This window comes from Clupea harengus, chromosome 4 (assembly GCF_900700415.2).
Source record: "Clupea harengus chromosome 4, Ch_v2.0.2, whole genome shotgun sequence".
NCBI classification, from domain to species: Eukaryota; Metazoa; Chordata; class Actinopteri; order Clupeiformes; family Clupeidae; genus Clupea; species Clupea harengus.
In genome coordinates, this window is record NC_045155.1 from 7,298,074 (window position 1) to 7,316,817 (window position 18,744).

The window sequence follows — 18,744 nt, forward strand, 5'->3', positions numbered from 1 at the left end:
CCCAATTTATACTTTGATGTCTGCTAAGAAATTAAATTAACCAAATATTTAATTGTAATATTCTTCCATGTTAGATCTGGTTGATATTTGTCATAGAAAGCTGAGTTAGTCAACTGAAATGTATTGAGGGAAAGGATGCTTCATTACGCCGTGGAACAAAAACAGTCAGACAGGGCTGCCTATCTCTTTAGAAGTGTCCTTACTGGTTAACACAAAGCAGACATAGGCTTAATTACTTCAAGTGAGCACACTTGCAGCAACTATGCATGATCATTTAGGGGGAACACGGGAGATTGAGAAGAAGCCAGAACGAAATTACAGAGCAATGGCTAAGTCTAACAGAAGTTACAAAATAGTGCTAATATTACTTTGATTTCAGAGTGAAAATACTCAGCAGTGTGATTGCATTGTTTTGATCAGGTCTGGTGTGATAGCAATGCATTGTAACATATGTTCACAAGCTTTTTTTTTTAAGATGACCCACTTTGATGAAGAATCAAAAAATGTTTTGGAATGGATGAAAATAAAAGTTTGACTGATGTCTCTAGTGATATCCAATAACACACCAAATAAGTCCAATATCAGCTATAGGAATTCAAATTTTATTTAAAGTCTACCAGACAGTGCAGAAAGCTTATATATGTCAAGATAATGAAAGGAAACACGCTCAAAACAAGTGCTTTATGAAACGGCCACATAGACTGGGGTAAAGTTTTCACCAATGGGTGATATTGAACACATTACAATACATATTTTCAATGTGTTAAATTAATTTAGAATGAAGAAATAAACAAAATATTAAATAGTAGCAGAATTTGTAGGTGAGTGGATCAAAATGAAAGACAACACAGCAAAGAGTAGCCTCTGACTGTACAGAAAGATAATACACAGGAATGAATATTCTTTTACCAGGTGGGCATGGCAGTTTTAATCCTTGCACATTTGTATTGGGGACATGCAACACAGTTATAATAAGATATACAAGATAAATTATGTCAGTAGACATATATGTATGAAACATGGGTTAATTATTCACAAAATATATACAAGTATAGTATTTACTCAGATTACTATTCTTGTGTACACAGAGTTCATGTTTTCATTTCTTAGGCAATAATGTATGGTGACAGCATATATATCTCAAATATACAGCAACTTAAACTGTAATACTGTAATATGACAGATGCAATGCATTGAATATGGACATCCCTTCAATTTAAGTTTAAACACACAAAAAAAATCAAAGACCAAGGAAGTGCCTGGCACAGTCAACACTTTTTGTTTAAAATCTGGCGGAGGAATTACAACAGCAAATAAATAACTAGAAGAACAGTCGGAGAGTGCTGACCTACGCAAAGATCAAGATGTTAATGTTAATGTTAAAGAAAGTGAAGAAAAAAAAAAAAAGGTTCCACAGCTTGAAGCGGGGTCTGTTCCTAAATGTATTGGGTCCTTTCTTGGCCCATGCTCCACCCCTCCACCAAGTTTCATGAAAATCGTTTTTGCGTTATCCTGCTGACAGACAAACAAACAAACCAAAGCGAGAAGATAACCTCCTTGGCGGAGGTAACAACATAATGCTCCGAAAATATTCATCACACTGACAACAAACTCGATCTGTGTCCCTGAGACTGACGTGCCCTAGTCAGGGTTGATTGATGTGCAGAGTAGCCTATCTACATCATGAACTTTCAGTCTGAAAAACTAAATGTGTACTTAATCCTTCCTGAAAAACTGATTTCATCTGCCAACATCGCTGATTCTTTGGACCTATAGTACATGTTACAACTTAGATGGGCAGCAAAAACTCACTGAAAAAGAGTTCAAATGGAATGCTATGTCTGTGAATCCTCAGAAGCAGTGATCTACTGTAAAACTCCCTTCAGTTATAACAGCTTAATATCACAATAAATGGGTCATGAACAGTGTGTTTCAACATGTGATTAAAATGATGAACTGCCTCATAAGCCCCTCCCGGATGACCCTCCATGTGGTGACTGGCCAGACCTCATGGTCCCTCTCTGTCCATCTTTGTCATCCTGCTCTGTGACTGGCTGTGTGTGTGCCTGGCCATGAGCGGGTGGGGCAGGAGGTGGGTATGAGGGCGGGGGAATGGTCAGGTGCGGCAGGTTGGGCAGAGGCGGGCGTGGGGTGGTGGGGAGGGGCGGCGGGGTCGAGTGGTGGTACGAACGGGCGTGCACAGAGGGGGAAGACTGGGCACTCTTTGCCCTGGAGAGGGTCTCAGGGCAGTCGCTGATCTGCTCCAGGAGGGAGGGCATGTCTCCCTCAATCTTCTCCAAAACAGCAGCCATTTGCTTTTCGATCTGCTCAATCACACTGTCCATCTGCCAGTCAGCCCCCGCACCGCCACGGTGATCCAAAGTGTGGTACACACCCCCTCTACCCACAGAGTAAGGGGAGCAATATGGACTCGCATAACCTGAAGCTCCAATCCCAAGCTCCTGACTATACACTGGCTTGTGCCGTCCCAAACTGGATGTACCCATACCTTTGTAGGAGCTCTGAACCTGTGTTCCCTGCACCAAGGCATCATCAGATCTACCTACCCCCTGATCTCTAGTCTTGGGTCCCACTTCTGCCAGTGGCCCTGCCACTACTGATTTCTCTGCCACCGCCTCTGGAACCTGAGTTTGGCACCAGCTACCTGGGGACATCTCTTGCTTTTTCGCTTTATCTGCCTTTTCTTCCTTTCGTGGTGCCTGTTCTTTGTTGTTGGCTGTTGCTGTTGCTGTTGTCTTGACGCCTGGCTCGGGACCATGGTCCATGGTGAGATTGGCTGCCATTTTGCGACGGTTCGGGGTCTCAGGAGAGGATGCCGGTTTCTTCTCTTTGTTACTCGACAATGGAACCTCTTGCTGGAGTGAAACCTTTGCCCCAGTGGATTCTGGGATCTTGGTGGGTTCAGGTGTGGCAGGTGTCTTGTTCACCTCTGCAGGTACTCCGTCTTGTCCTAAACTTGCAGCTGTCTTACAAGTGCCCTCACCTACTCCTTTCCCGGACTCTTTGTCTAGCTCCTCACTTGGTGTTGTTTTGGAAGGGGTTTCCGGGTTGACTGGCTCTGCTGTGGCTGAGGGTGAAATACCAACTGAAGGTGTAACTGGTATCAACCCTATTCTCCGAGTCTGCCCGTCTGGGTTTTCCTCCCCTTCGTTTCCAGTTTTGTCCTCCTCCTCTGGATCATCCGCAGGCCTGTTCTCCACCGTAACGCTCACAGTAGGGACGCTCTCCAGATCTGTCTGGGGGCTCTCGCCCTCCGGGCTGCTGTCCAACACCCCGTCGGTCTGGTCATCTGTCGTTGCGTCAGCGGCCATCAATTCAGAGTTACGCAGCCGCTGCATAAACGTGGTCACACGGATCGCTTTCTGAAAATTACAAACGTCCATGCAGAGAGACAAAGGTGTAGACAGACAGTGAAGTGAATGGGCAGAGACATAGAGGAAAGTCTGTTACTGATCTTTTCAGAAGAGTGTTGTCATCAACTGACACCGTAAAATTTGACCTTACAAGGCAATTTAATGCATATTTTCAAAAGCAAAGTGCTTACCCAAGAGAGATGGTACAAAAAAATCAAACCCACAAATAACTTCTCATCTATGTTACCATTTGTGACCTAAAAGGTCATTAGCTGCATAAATCTTATCAAGTATCAATGTTCATATTGCGATGGAGCCATGAAGCTAATGCATGAACAACTATGCTTGTGTCTTTATACTGTCTGAGCTCAACTTCAGGAGTAGACCAGCAGAACCAGGAAAATAAACACTATTCATCAAACCTAATATGACATGGTTCACTTTTATGTTTCTGTGATTAGGGCTCAAATCACAATGAATCTCTCTCTGCCGCTCTCTCCACACAATCACACACACACACACACACACACACACACACACACACACACACACACACACACACATACACTCTCACACACACACACTCACAAACACATACACACACACAAACACATACACACACACACACACACACTCACAAACACGCACACGCACACACACACACACACACACACACGCAGACAAACACACACACATACACACACACACACTAACAAAACCACTTCATCACACGTTACCTCTCAGATTGAAAGGGTCACATAAACAGGTTAGATTTAAGGATAGCATGGATGCATATGGATAAGCAGTTATGACTAGTTAGGGCTGTGACTGTTGGGGCTGACTGGGGCTGCTAAGCGGTGGGCTTTTGTGAAGACAGCAGGAGGCTAGAATAAAGAGACACACTTTTCCACAACATGACTTGACCAGATGAGTTTTATGCTACCATCTTAAAGTTAACACATTATATTCAGTGTGTTCAAGAAGGGGTTTGGGTGGTCAAGTCTGATGTAGTTTTTGTGAGAAAAGTCATGTCTGGCTCCATACTGTCTCACAGAGAACCACTGTACCTTAATATCCTGGATGACACATGCAAGGGGAAAGGAGAGCATCACAATATCATCATCATCATCATCATCATCATCATCATCATCATCATCATCATAATCATTATCATCATCATGAACATCAACATCGTCATCATCACCATCATAATTTGAGTTAAAAATAAATGATGACACACTGAACAGTCACCATTAGTGCTACCATGAGCCTCAGTTAAGATGTGACGCATGGATAGGAAAGTAAACATGTAGACATTTATTTATGTATGTATATGTACATAAAATGTATTTCTTTCTAATCACTATGATTTCTCTTACCCGCCACTTGGCTTTGGCAAAGTTCTTCTCAAACTGGGCACATACTCCAGCTTTAAGATTTTTCTCTGAAGCTCCGTTGCCAGCAATCCTTTTATTGAAAGAAAAGAACAGGTCAAGCCAAAGCTGTGTGTAAGAGTGAGAGAGTGTACATAAGTGAATCTACATTCATATTTTCAGTGTGTGTGTGTGTGTGTGTGTGTGTGTGTGTGTGTGTGTGTGTGTGTGTGTGTGTGTGTGTGTGTCTGTGTGCACACAAATGTATGTATCCTCACCACTCATGCCATAAGGCATCTTGAGCGGTTATCCTCAACATCTGGTCAATATCCATTAGTCTGCACACCAACTCCTTAGCTAAGGCACCATAGAACCATAGAAAACAAAACAGAGTATACATGATTAGTGAAAGTGTCATTGAACATCAGTGAATAAAAACCCTCTACTGCAAGCTGAATGTACAGACATCAGAGCTCCCCCTTGTGGTCATTTAGTGTACCTGCAGGAGAGATGTCATCCCAGTATGGCGAATCAAACTCAAACTCTCCTGCCACGATCCGGCAGAAGATGATGCGGTTATGCAGGTCTGTGTTCTCCTCCTCAGTCTCATCAAAGAAAGGGGGGTTTCCAGATAACCTGGTCATTTTACAAGCACGAGAAGGTCAATGGAGAAGGTGTGAGGAGAAAGAGGAACTTTTTATTGTAAAAAAGAGAAATGACAATTGTTTTCATGGGTCCAGTAAAAAACAACCTACTATAAACAAAGTTTAAACCAGACAACTCTTGAATTAGAGTACATAATACACACACAGAATCCTTTTTATTTTAATAAATTAATAACAAAAATGATTTAGTACTCACAGTATGTACATGATAACTCCCACGGCCCAGCAGTCCACTGGCCTCCCATACCTATGACGTGCCACTACCTCAGGGGCTAAGAACAGAGAAGAGGAGAGATAATGTTGAACACAATAATAAAGAGGAACATGAGGACTGGACATGACTGGACATGAATGTTGGAAATCCCTGAAGGATCAGGTAACCTGGCCTTGCCATAGAGGGAGGGCATTTCAGCAAAGGTGGACAGCCAAGGCCTACAACTATCTTGTGAGTCAGTCATAGATCAGATATACTGGGAATTTCTGCTGATCCAGACCTACACTTACAGAATATGTGCAGCTTTTGTTGTCAGAAAATAAACAAAAAATCCAAATTACATCTTTAATTCTATCCATGGAAACTCTCACTCTCATTCTCAATCAAAATATAAAGTATTTGAATTACCAAGGTACTCTGGAGTTCCACAGGGCTCAGTGATGGAGCCATTCTCAAACTTGGACAAATAGAAATCCCGCAGGACTACTTTGCTGTGGTTGTTCTCTGTGTAGTACATCAGGTTCTCCAGCTGGTAAGAAAGAGAACAGAAAAGCACACATACATCACAATGGAAAACTCAGGAGACCTTCATCTGCCAGTCATCACTATTCACTTCGACGCCTGTTACTGTAACCTTGATCATACTGATGTAGCATCCGCGCAGCTTGCCGAAAGATGCTATTTTGGTGCTAAGCCACATTTTAACACTTCAAAATAATGTGCTAAGTTCCCACATTATATGTAACTCCTTCGAGTGGTGCAGCAGACACTGACATTTCCAACTTCTCGAAAGTGAATACATTTGTTTTATCCAAAAATGTCAAGACCGCAACCCTCCAATTGCCTTCCAATATCATTGTTTAACTTTCAGCGGGAGAATATTACCATCGGCGTCTAATGATAGTCTTCAGGGTACCTGAGTCATGACTCAAAGCGGGGAGTGTGAAAAGATAAGCACTCACTATTCATATCCCTCTTTATCCAGGATTTATAACCGTATGCACATAGCCTTGCTCCTCCTTGCTAAAACACAATACGTTAAATATAAATCCTCACATTAGGCCGGGCCGTACTGGGGCCAGACATTCTTTTCATATACAGCAGGGGTGTCAAACTCAACCCTGGTGCCAATGAGTGTCTAGTCTGGTCAGTGGGGGGCCAGATTTTATTTATCTGTTGGCTTGCCTATCACAATACTGTAGATACCACTATTGAGTGTGGCAAATTCACCATGTGTGATCAGTGGTACAATGGTTAGTGTTGTTGAATAACAAGTAGCTGACCTGGGTTTCAATTCCTGGGCAATGCAAGATACTCTTTGGATAAAGGTGTTTGTTATAGTTGCATTTTTGGATAACTTTGTCTCATTGATAGCCCATGACTTACATATACAGCAGTAATAGTGGGATAATGTCTTCATCGACAACTACTATATTTTTCCTTCATACATGCACATTCCAAAGCAAATGCTGTACTGCACCACTTTTGTATAGTTGGTAACAAGGCTACAAACAAACAAAACAAAGCAGAAAACTGAATAAAGTTTCAGCAAAAATCTGAATAATTTAATTTTATAAAATAAATGTATTCATAGTAAAAATATTTCAAGTGTATATGCAGTGTCTTGCATTGTTTTTACACAAAGTCACTTCAAACTGGTTGTTAACACCGCGGACGAAAATTGCGAGCTAAGCATTATAATTTATGTCAGTGCTCTTGTCCAGAGCCACAGAATACGCACTAACACTTTTGCCTTTGACACACAGCTAGATTTATTTTCCGAAATTATCGCCGGACTATACATGATTCCGCTTATTATTCGGTTACCGGTCAAAACGATAGAAGACATTCCTCCAAAATACCTATTTTTAATGATTTTGTTGCCATTTCGTGACTTCCGCTAAGAAAAAATTGTTCTTCACGCAAATAGAACTTTAAAGTTTAAGGTGTTGCATAGACGGCATTGCAGGGGGTCCGCGACATGAGCCTATGTTGATCAGTTGACCATTGACCTTTTTTATTTTTATAAATTCGCTTTGATATTTCAACACATTTCCAGATTACTTGTATATCGTGAAAAATATCTAAAATAAGAAAAATATGTCAATCTAAATAGTCTGAATAGCCAAGTCACATTGCCTGAAATATACTGATGTAGACCCATATTCAGCGAAGAAATTACACTGACAAGTGCTACAGGCGGAATATGTGCGTGGGGGGAGGGGGCGTGGCAGCGGGTGTTAGTGATCTACCCTGATAATTTCACATATTTAAGTGTTATAGGCAGAATATGTGTGCGGGGGGGAGGGGGCGTGGCGGCGGCGGTTACAAACACGCACGCACGCGCAGGCACATCAGTGGGCCGCAAATTACTTTCTAGTCAGAATGGTGGTCCCTGGGACAAAACCAGTTGAGAACCCCTGCCTTAGAATCAAGCACTGGCAGATGTACTACTAGTGCTTTTCCGTGCAGCCTTTAAACTGTTCAGGGCCAAGTTCTGAAAAGAGGTACTTCATGGAACTATAAAAAGGTGAAATTCCATCATTTGTCTGTATGGAGTTTTGTCCTCCGTCGTGAAACATGTCCAGCTAAATGTCTGACATGAAAAACGTCCATGTGCTCTTCTTCTCCCTCTTTCTTTATTTTATTACCAAACACTATAGGTGCGTATTTGAGAGACATAATTGCCAGGATGAGTATGACAAGGTGTCGATTGCTGACTCGAGACGAGACCCTCCTGTAGAGGAGGTGCGAGGGAACAGCGGAAGTGTCATATGTTCCCTCAGGGTGGAAGGGGAATCAGTTTCAGTACAGAGTTTCCGCTTCCAGCTAGCTCATCTGAATGAGACAGACATTAGGAATAACAAGCACCATGATAACTTGATTAAACTACTTAGGATTTTGTTTTCTCATTTCAGATATGCGGTCACAGCCTTTTGCAATTACTCCATCTCACCCCAAAGAAATAATTTGAGTCAAACTGCCTGCTGGGTAGATGTCCTGTAGATCTATGTGCGTCATTATCACCCTGATAATGTTTGGTGCTCTCAGGAACCAATAAAGAAGAAGGTAGCCTTCAAAAGGACTATAATCACACTCCCTCTCCCTCTTTAATACACACACACACACACACACGCTCGCACACACACACACACACACACACACACACACACACACACACACACACACACAAAGAGGAAGCGAAAGGGGAACATTGAGGGAGGAAACAGATTAACTTGCACACTAGAGGGCACTACAAACCCATAGTGTGCTCACACTAAAAGCTCACACTAAAAGCTCATCCTAATGGCATTAATGATTACAAAAGAAAGAAATAAGGTCACAGGGGACTCCATTACTGTTCATTCCTTTCTTATTGCCTGTGCTCATGAGCCTCAGCAGCATTTAGAATTCGTGAATAATATCACAGTTTTATGTGTCAGAGGGGAATTAGCAATCAGCAAATGATACAGATTACTTTTCGCTGCTCCAGAGCTGCAACAAGGGGGAGGACCAATTTTCACTCTTTTATGTGCACACTGAAGGGACCAGCAAAGGTCATAAGAATATGCCATAGTCAATAAGTCAATGATATTATACCTAGTCATAATTGTTACTTTTATTTGGATTTAACTAGCCATGAGTGGACTTTGCTTGGTGAATATTCTTTGTCTCTGACCTGGGTAGGGAGGTGTGATACTAGAATCTCCCCCCCCCCCCCCCCCCCCCCAGGTCGAGACAAAGAACCCTGCATGCATGGCCCATTTGAATAGACGGTGACACCCCTTAGATATAGTGTATTTAACAGACTGTTCCTCAAGGAATAAGTCAGATATACTGAGGTGAAGTTCTGTGAGGGAGGATGGATCTGAAAGTCTCACAAATGGTCGGCCGCCATTCTTCAAGAATAAACCTGAATCCTGACTGATCAAACCTAAGACTGAATCTTCAATATATGGTATAAAACTAATTACCATCAACACACAACAGTTTAAGCAGGGAGGGAAATCTCCCACTCAACCATAAAACACAGCGTTCACTTGCTGAGCCTGCTTAGTCTTCCTGTGAACGTACCATGTGTAAGATTCATGATCAAGCAGCTGCTGTGACCACCAAAAGTTGGCCAGCAGAATATCCAAAATGGTAATCTTATCATGGTCACAAAGGAAAGGTCCCCACACTGGATTTGCTCAGACACCTGGGATCAGGAAGCAAACTAAGGTGTGAGTGACTGCAATTAATCATAGTATGGGAATGGGGGTAGGCCATTGAGAACCATCTCAGACAGAGAAACCTGATTATCATACAGAACAACAAAAGGTTGCCAGACCTGTTTGCATTACAAGCCTAGCTCATTTACATTACTAGGAGGTGTCTTAAAACTATATATATGGCTAGAATTGGAGATGCTTGGGGTTCAGACCTACACCGCTGAATCCGGAGTATGTTCTACGTGCTTCGTTACTGCACTTTACTGGAATAAAGATCGCTGCATCAGAAACAAAGAAACTTCCTTCATTTCTTACACATGGCTAAGTGCCGAAGGGAGGGAGGATGAGAAGCCTGAAGTTGCGCTAGCTGGGAACACAACAAGAGCACTTAACTGAAGAACTCACTTTAAGGTTCCTGTGGACAATGTTGAGGGAGTGAAGGTAGGCCACGGCCTCTAGGACCTGGCGGATGACATTGGAAGCATCACGTTCTGTGTAATTTCCTTGGTCCAGGATCCAGTCGAATACATCCTCACCTGTGGCTCTGTGGTACACAGACAAACATACGCACACAGGCACAGAAACACACACACACACACACACACACACACAGGCACAGGCACACAGACACACAGACACACAGACACACAGACACACACACACACACACACACATACACACACACACACACACACACACATACACACACACACACACACACACACAAACACACACACACACACACACACACACACACACACAAACACACACACTAGCCATCAGGGACTGTCTGTGTCTGTGCTTCAGAGGCATCTGTCATACAGGGCACATGGAGGGCAAACTTGCTCTCAGACACACACACGCGCACACACACATGCACACACACACACACACAGATGTGCACATTCACACAGTCTGATGGGATGGATATACACATACTAATGAATGTTTTCAATCACAATAATAATAATGACAACACAACCCCTACCACCCTAACATAACTCCACAGGCAAGTAAGCTATATCAAAGTAATCTTCCTTTAATGATGACACACGAGAATGGTAATATCAGCAATGCAACCATCAGGGCCACTGGAAGCTAATGAACTTTTCCTTTTGTTAATAGCCATCACTATGGTCTTTACAGTCAGAGCACTTTATCATGCCCTTTCGCCAGTGGTTACTTTTGATGTGCTAGGAGTCAGTAATGAGGAATACTACATCTCAAAACCACTCTAATAAAGAGTGAGCTCTCCCTGGCGCATTCAGACTTGTTATAGAGCCAACCGCTGAACGTGTAAATTACAGAAGGAGAATAGGGAGATGGGGAGAGTGAGAGAGGGAGGGAGAGTAAGATGTGTGTGTTTTGGGGGGGGGGGGGGGGGGGGCAGAGAGGGGGAGGGGGGTAAGGAAAGGATAGGGATCCACAAACAGACGGCGGTTAGGGGAGTGGAAGATTGCTTTGGAATGAGACATTGGAGGGGGCATTTCAGTAGACGTGCCAGACAGAGGCACAGACAAGGACGACCACTAATCAAGCCACTGGGGTCAGACTTACAGCTCCTGGATGATGTAGTACTCTCTCTTGGTCTCAAACGCATCGATCAGCTGGAGGATGTTTGGATGATTGACCCTGAAGAGGAGAGGAAGCACAGTGTTGACATGAAGGTGAATGAAGGCAACTGTGGTTCAAAGTTCAAAGCCACCCCATGGAAACACACAGTAAAAATATACACACACACACACACACACACACACACACACACGCACACACGCACGCACGCACGTGCACACACACACACACACACACACACACAAACACAGCCCATATGCACACACAAATGTAGTATTTGCTAATATCTATAATCATCACATACATCTTCAGGATCATGATCTCGTTCTTGGCGGCCTTTCGCACTTTCTTGCCATCCTTCTTGGAGAACTTCTTGCACACGTAGACCTTGGCTGTCTGTCGGTCCTTCGCCAGGCACAATTCACAGAACTCTTTCCTGAGGGACAAGCAGAAACATAGTGAATGACAATTTCTGAGAATTATTATTTATTATGAGAACGTATTTTAAACTCTCCGTAGTCTTCCTAGTCTTCAAAGCAATGTGCCTAATGGTAAAATAACATGAAATGCAAGTCTTCCTAGTTTTTCAATGGCTCACTCGAAGATTGGTGTTGTTCTTGGTTATTCGTATTCCAGATATCAAGCACAGAAACAAAGAATCCAGACACCACTTTGAATTATTTATGCTTCTCCCGTTAGAGGAGAAGCAAAACTCTCCTCACCAGTTCGCATAATATAAACCGAAATATTTTCTTTTCTAAATCTTTATTATTGCTTCGTTTACACACTTTAATCACAACAGACACACAGGTAATTACATGACAATCTGAAGCTGTAATACTTGGGGCGCGAAGGGAGGACGGGAGGGAGGACTCACGCTTTGAGGACCTGCCCAATGTCGTATTTATCAGTGATGTCCGTGGGGCTGTGGTAGGACCGCCCGTCCCGCAGGGCAAGGCACCCAAATGGCATGGCAGCATCCACCTGTCAAAAGCAAACAAGACAGCCAAGAATAAACTCACGTCAGTCTTCACACAGAGGGCAGCACTCATCTTTCTTCTTCGTGACATGAGAGCCGAATCTTATGAGATAGACAGTACCTTCATCGTGTACCACGTGAAATGAATGTGCCCTAAAAAAGTTTCAAAGAGTCTAACTTAAATGAAAAAAATCTTTAATTGAAAAAAAACCCCCAACCTACTCTAATTCTTATCATTATACCCTAATTAGCAAAAGAGCAAGTCTGGCAGAGTGATTTCACAGTGCTCTTATCCATTAGTGACCAGCATATTGCTGCCTCCATCTGGCTATAATAGCTCTGAGATGCTATCGCTTCAGCCGATGCTAACAAACACAGAAACATTATCCAAATGTCAGTATGATGCACTATGGCGGGGGAGAGCCTAATGACCTCTACATCATTCCCGTCGTTCACATGCTGCACGGCCTCACCAATATGGTCGATGAATCCTGGGAGGGGGAGGTGAGGAGTGAAACTAGCTACAACAACCCAAAGACTGATCTGACTCCACAGATGAGGAAGGCAGCGAGAGTGAAAACAGAATCAACATGATCTCCAGGGAGAGGGTGGGTGTGGTGGGGGAGTTAGCAAGCCTGCTGTGAACCCTGTGCTGCCGCTGGCTGGGTAATCCTGCTCCTGGCCCTAATCTCTAATCTCTTATAGATCCGAGAGGAGAGGAGAGGAGAGGAGAGGAGTGGAGAGGAGTGGAGGGTGGGGTGGGGTTGAAGCTGGGGCTGGGTTGGGTTGGATGGTGTCGGGCTCAGAGGATGGCTGGGCTGGTGGGGGGTGGGGTGGGGGTGTGTTTGTGTGGGTGTGGGTAAAATGGTGATGGGACGGGCAAGAGAGAGACAAATGTTATGTAACCATATTGTCACAGAGCTGGGAGAATAAAGGATTAGTGCTGTGCCGAGGTTTCTAGAAGTTTAGACAAGGGGCCATCAGTGAGGATGTACTTTTTGAGACATGAAAGCCTTGTTTTTGTGTGTCTGAAACCCATCAAACGGACCGCTCCTCGCTCACGTCGCCAGTGTCTGAGACTGAAGTCCTGAGAGCATGGCTTGACAGCCGTGTTGCCATGGAGCGCCAGGCTGACCCCTGCAACAGACCCAGACTACGGGTGGGGATGACAACTCAAAGAAAAAACGAAAATAACAAATTTCTCAAACATGACCAGACATGTTTTGAACATCATTCCTTCAACCCGGCCACCGCTGTGCCACGAGGGTGAGTGAGGCGAGCGAGCGAGTGAGGCGGGCGGGCGGGCGAGCGCGCGAGCCTCCGACAGCAGCCACACACAGCATGGAACAGTGAAACCATCTACGACAGCGACCCTTTGCTGCGCCATGGGCTTCACGCATTACAGTGAGCAGCTGAGCCATGTTGACACAGAGCTTATTCACACACATGTAGATGCCAGATGCTGGGAATATGCTCTCTCAAGGTATGAGAATCCCCTCCGGATGCAAACATGCATGCCAGCGACGTGTGTGCCAGCACACAGTGGACACAGACACACACACAAACACACACACACACACACACACACACACACACACACACCTTGCAGTGGCCCCGCTGTGTGGCATGCATGTGACAACATGCTCGTGGATGACATGAGGGCTGATTGGAGCTGGCAGCACCACTCATTAGTGTCAGACCCATGCGCACACAGCACTGGGGGCACCGTGTGCACGGCCCTGTGCAGCAGACGCAGGTGCAAACACCACCGATGTATGGACTCCTTCCCCTTCACACGCCCTGCCTCATCATCATCATCATCATCATCATCATCATCACTACCACCATCGCCATCGTCGTCACACACTACTGCTCCACTAATGGCATTATTGGGAGAGTTAGAAACAGACTTGCGAGGAACTCTGAACGGAAAACAATAAAAAATGCAAATGGTCCGGAAGAAGGGCAGATGGAGAATTCCTGGATTCCATAATGGTTTGAGGCAAGTTTTTTCAATGAATGCACGCATACACACGGGATAAATATTATAGAAGCACTCCACTAAGTGCAGATAATTCAGCAGCATGCACATTTATACGGAGCACCAGCAGTCTGTCTCTGTCTCCTCTCCTCTCTTATCTCTTCCCTTACTTCCCCATCCATTTACATTAGTATCAATGTTATAGTCTGCCGAGCAAACGGGAGGTCCACCATGGGGAGATGGAGGGAAGAAGCAGGGATGCAAGCACCATTCGTCCTTCCTCAGAGACGAATAAGTAAAGAGATGACCCCTGAACATGAAAGACAAAGAAAGGCATCAGATCCCCCTCTCCTACCCCCTTCCCACAATTCTGCCCTTTCTCTCTCTCTCTCCCCTCTCTCCTTCTCTCTCTCTCTCCCTCTCTCTCTCTCTCTCTCTCTCTCTCTCCCTCTCTCCTTCTCTCTCTCTCTCTCTCTCTCTTCATCTTACTCTCTATTTTTCCTCTGTTGTCGGAGTCTCTACTCTTATTAAAGCAATGAATCTTCTCCCCAGGACAATAAACACAAGCGCATACGGTGGATGTGAAGCGCCACTCGTAGATCACATTTGAACTCGGACACACGTTTACCCCCCCCCCCCTTCTGTTCCATCCACCCTCGCACATGCTCACCCCGAACGCAGGGACCAGCTCGACCAGAGCTCACCCAATCTGCTGCGCGTAACTACATTGGGGCTCAGCTGAAGCAAGGTCTCCAATCAACCTAAACCCTTTTTCGGCACAATGCAGTTAGAGCCAGGGTTCGTACAGACCCATGGGCGTTCTTGGGTCCCAGCACCTCAATAACACCAGGAACAGGATCATTATCTCCTGCCACTCTTTTCAGTGGCAGTCGCAATAATGGCATGACTCGGGTGCCTGCTGAACTTCTGCTAGTTGGCAGAGCAGGCTCCAGACTGTAACCCAGGCTGTGGCTGTGGCCGTGGTGACGGGCACCTCCAGGGGCATCTGGCTTTGCTGTGACTGGCAGGATGAGCTGCTAAAGCTCGGCTCTTTGGAGCTCCGCCACAGCTGGGACAGAGAAGGGGGGGGAGTGTCAAAAGAGAGTCAGAGAGAGAGAGAGTGGTAATGAGAGAGAGAGAAACAGAGATAATGGAAAAGAGAGAAGGGTAGAGAAAGAAAAGAGAGGGAAAGAGAGATAGAGAAGAAAAAAGAGAGAGAGAGGAAAGAGAGCATGCGAGAGAGACAAAAGATAGATAGATACAGAATGAGAGAGAGAGAGAGAGAGGAGAGAGCATGAGACGGAGAGAAAAGAGGGAAAGATACATAGATACAGGGTGAAAGCGAGCAGCTGGATGCCAGGAAGATCACGAGGGTTGAGGCGAAGAGCTGCGCTGCTCTTTCAGGCTCCTGGCGCCCAGGGAAGAGGATGACAAACCTGGCGCTGATGTGAAGGGACAGCTTCCAGGCAGGAGAGGCCACAGGAGGCCAGGGCTCAATCAATGCCTCCCGCTCTCCTTCCCTCTCACTCCCCCCCTCTCTCTCTCCCTCTCTCTCCCCTTCTCTCTCTCTTTCTCCCTTTCTTTCTCTCCATCACTCCCTCTTCTTCTGTCTCCCTCTCCCTCTCCTTCTCTCTCTCTCTGAAGCCATAGTAGACCAAAGGCACGGGCGAACACATACTCTCCCAGACGCCGTTTGGAGGCTTGGCCCTGTCACACCGCTTGATCGATTTAAGCCAAAGTTACTCTGTTCCACATGCACGCACACAGGCCCAAGGGGGAATAGCCACAACTGAGGAGGCGGGCAGCACGCAGGGTACAGGAGAGCCCCCCTGGGGGTGTGTCAAGACAGAAGAAACTTTACGGCTACTTTCAAATTCACTTTTGCGTTAAGTTTTGTGGAAGAAGAAAAAAACAGATGAGCAAGAGGGAGCCAGTGCTTAAAAACCATGAAGATGAATAAAATATAAGTGTTTTGGCATCGTTTTAATGACCGTCTGCTTTTCTCTACCACAGGCTAAGAGATACAGCCGTTTCTCTCCAATGGCAATAAGTGATACTTTCTATGCATCACATACTGATAGAGTGTGTTTGTTAGCACAGACGGGACATGGTAATTAACACGGACTAGAAATGGAGCTGCGCTGGGGTGATCCGTGTTCACACAGAATACAGATGCTCGTGGAAAATGAGGGATTTCATTCTGCCATTAGACTAGGGTCATGCTCCTGTCATATTCACCCTAATTGTAAGTAATGCTTGTATTACACAATTCAGAAGAAAATTCAAACTGGGTTGCTGTCAGCCAGATGCTGAGACACACCCAAGAACATGTACGCGCATCACACACACACACACACACACACACACACACAGGCATAAAGCCATGGAAAATGAACACACACTCACATGCGCACGTACAAACATGCGCACACACACACACACACATACATACACACACACGCACACGCACATGCACGCGCACGCGCGCACACACACACACACACACACACACACACACACACACACACACACACATAGGAGGTCACTAAAAACACTCTGTTTTCCTTTGCAGTCTTTCTGTCAGCTCACTGCATGTGTAAAAGCTTCACCCAATTATAATCAGTAATCTCCTCATTGCTCAGAAGACCGCATCCTTCATCACTGCTATGACTGCGGGCAATTATGGGCTTGAAATCACAGGCGCGCTCTCTTTTAATAGGGACATTTTTCTTGTTGCTGCAATGAAAATTCATCACATTTGGAGAGCCTGCGTAGCTTCCAGAATTATGGGAACATTTCCCAACTGTGTCGGTCCAGAGGCAAGTAGCAGATACCAAATAAATAGACGGAAATGAAATAAAAATATATTGGAAATGTGCTACAACTTAGAAAGCCCCCCAAAGCATGATGGACACACGATGGAAATTGTGTCCCTGTAAAAAGTCTTGCGTCTGAAAGGGACTAGGGCCTGGTCCCAACACAGCAACTGGGGGAAAGAAATCAACATGCCCCCAGCGCACAACAGACACACGATAGAAATGATGTCCCTGTTAATACATGAACAAGTTTTGAAAAAGACTACCGCACATTCCCAGCACAGTTGGTAGAGAGAAAAAAAATATCACACACATTAAAAGAAATCACACCTCGGCTATGAGTCATGATCTGGAGCCATCTTCCTCTGTGCCTTTGATCCTGCGCAGACATCAGGGGCCTCTCAAGGGCCTCGCCTCCATCTCTCTGTGCATTGTCACTGGGGCTCCTCTGGGGCTCCTCTGGGGCCCTGTGTGAATCCCTGACCCTTTAGTGTGATTGCTGATGTCCCAGTTTGAGTGTGTGGCTCGGCCTAAATTAACACTCTAGGGGGGGCTGTGCAGCCCTGACCACATACAGAAACGCAGCATCATTTCATTCTACTGTCTCTGCAGGCAGACAATCACTTTGATATATCTATATAGACAACACACACACACACACACACACACACACACACACACACACACACACAAACACACACACACACACAGACACACACACACACACACACACACACACACAAACGCTCGCACACACACACACACACACACACACACACACACACACACACACACACACAAATGCACACACACACACTCATACATACACATATACACCCCAATCCCTCCATGTGAAACAAGACAACAGGAGCTTTAGCAGACCATTGTGTTTGGCTGTTCAGTGTGCAGCAGAGCTCGGGCCGGGCCAGGAGAGGCACCGGGCACAAATCAATCTTACTCGTGAGGCAAGAGCCGAGATGTAGGGACTCGCAGGAGTCATTACATAAAGCTGCTGCATAAATAGACCGGGGAGAGGTGCTACATACAGTACAATACGAACATGAGATCTTCAGCTACTACGCCTCAGCGTGCTGCACTGTTGCATGACAAGACCTGACTGAGCCGGTGAGCAACTGGGTTAAATGAGGAAGTCCATGTGCAGTATATCTGTAAGCAGACACAGGGCTACATTTGTCACACTGGTGTGCACATACATGTACATCCATACATACATACATACATACATACATACGTACATACATACATACATACATACATACATACATACATACATACATACATACATACATACATACATACATACAGTACATACATACATCAGACATGTATCATGCCATGTATTCCATATTCAAACATAAATGCTAGAGACACCAAACGAAGTTGGTGTGGACTGAGATGGCACTGAAAAAAACATTGCCATGTTCAGACTTTAAGACACTGCATAACCCAACTAACAGCAGAGCGAATCTGACCTTGAATGAACGGGAAGATAAAAACCTTACTCAGTAACGCACAGGTGAACAGCAAAAGAGTCACGC

The 18,744-nt window shown here is 45.0% G+C and overlaps 1 protein-coding gene across 1 annotated transcript in view; it reads right to left on the reverse strand.

The window, feature by feature from the left end:
* Positions 1–1,096: 1,096 nt before the first annotated feature.
* Positions 1,097–18,744, reverse strand: part of camkvl (CaM kinase-like vesicle-associated, like) — a 34,639-nt gene continuing 16,991 nt past the window's right edge. The window contains exons 2-11 of the mRNA XM_042707518.1: positions 12,287–12,393; positions 11,714–11,845; positions 11,395–11,469; positions 10,243–10,381; positions 6,035–6,155; positions 5,609–5,684; positions 5,247–5,383; positions 5,026–5,104; positions 4,754–4,841; positions 1,097–3,383 (exon numbers count right to left, since the gene is read on the reverse strand). Of these exons, the coding sequence (XP_042563452.1) occupies positions 1,962–3,383; positions 4,754–4,841; positions 5,026–5,104; positions 5,247–5,383; positions 5,609–5,684; positions 6,035–6,155; positions 10,243–10,381; positions 11,395–11,469; positions 11,714–11,845; positions 12,287–12,381 (2,364 nt within the window). The 5' untranslated portion in view covers positions 12,382–12,393 and the 3' untranslated portion in view covers positions 1,097–1,961. The remainder of the gene's footprint in view (positions 3,384–4,753; positions 4,842–5,025; positions 5,105–5,246; positions 5,384–5,608; positions 5,685–6,034; positions 6,156–10,242; positions 10,382–11,394; positions 11,470–11,713; positions 11,846–12,286; positions 12,394–18,744) is intronic.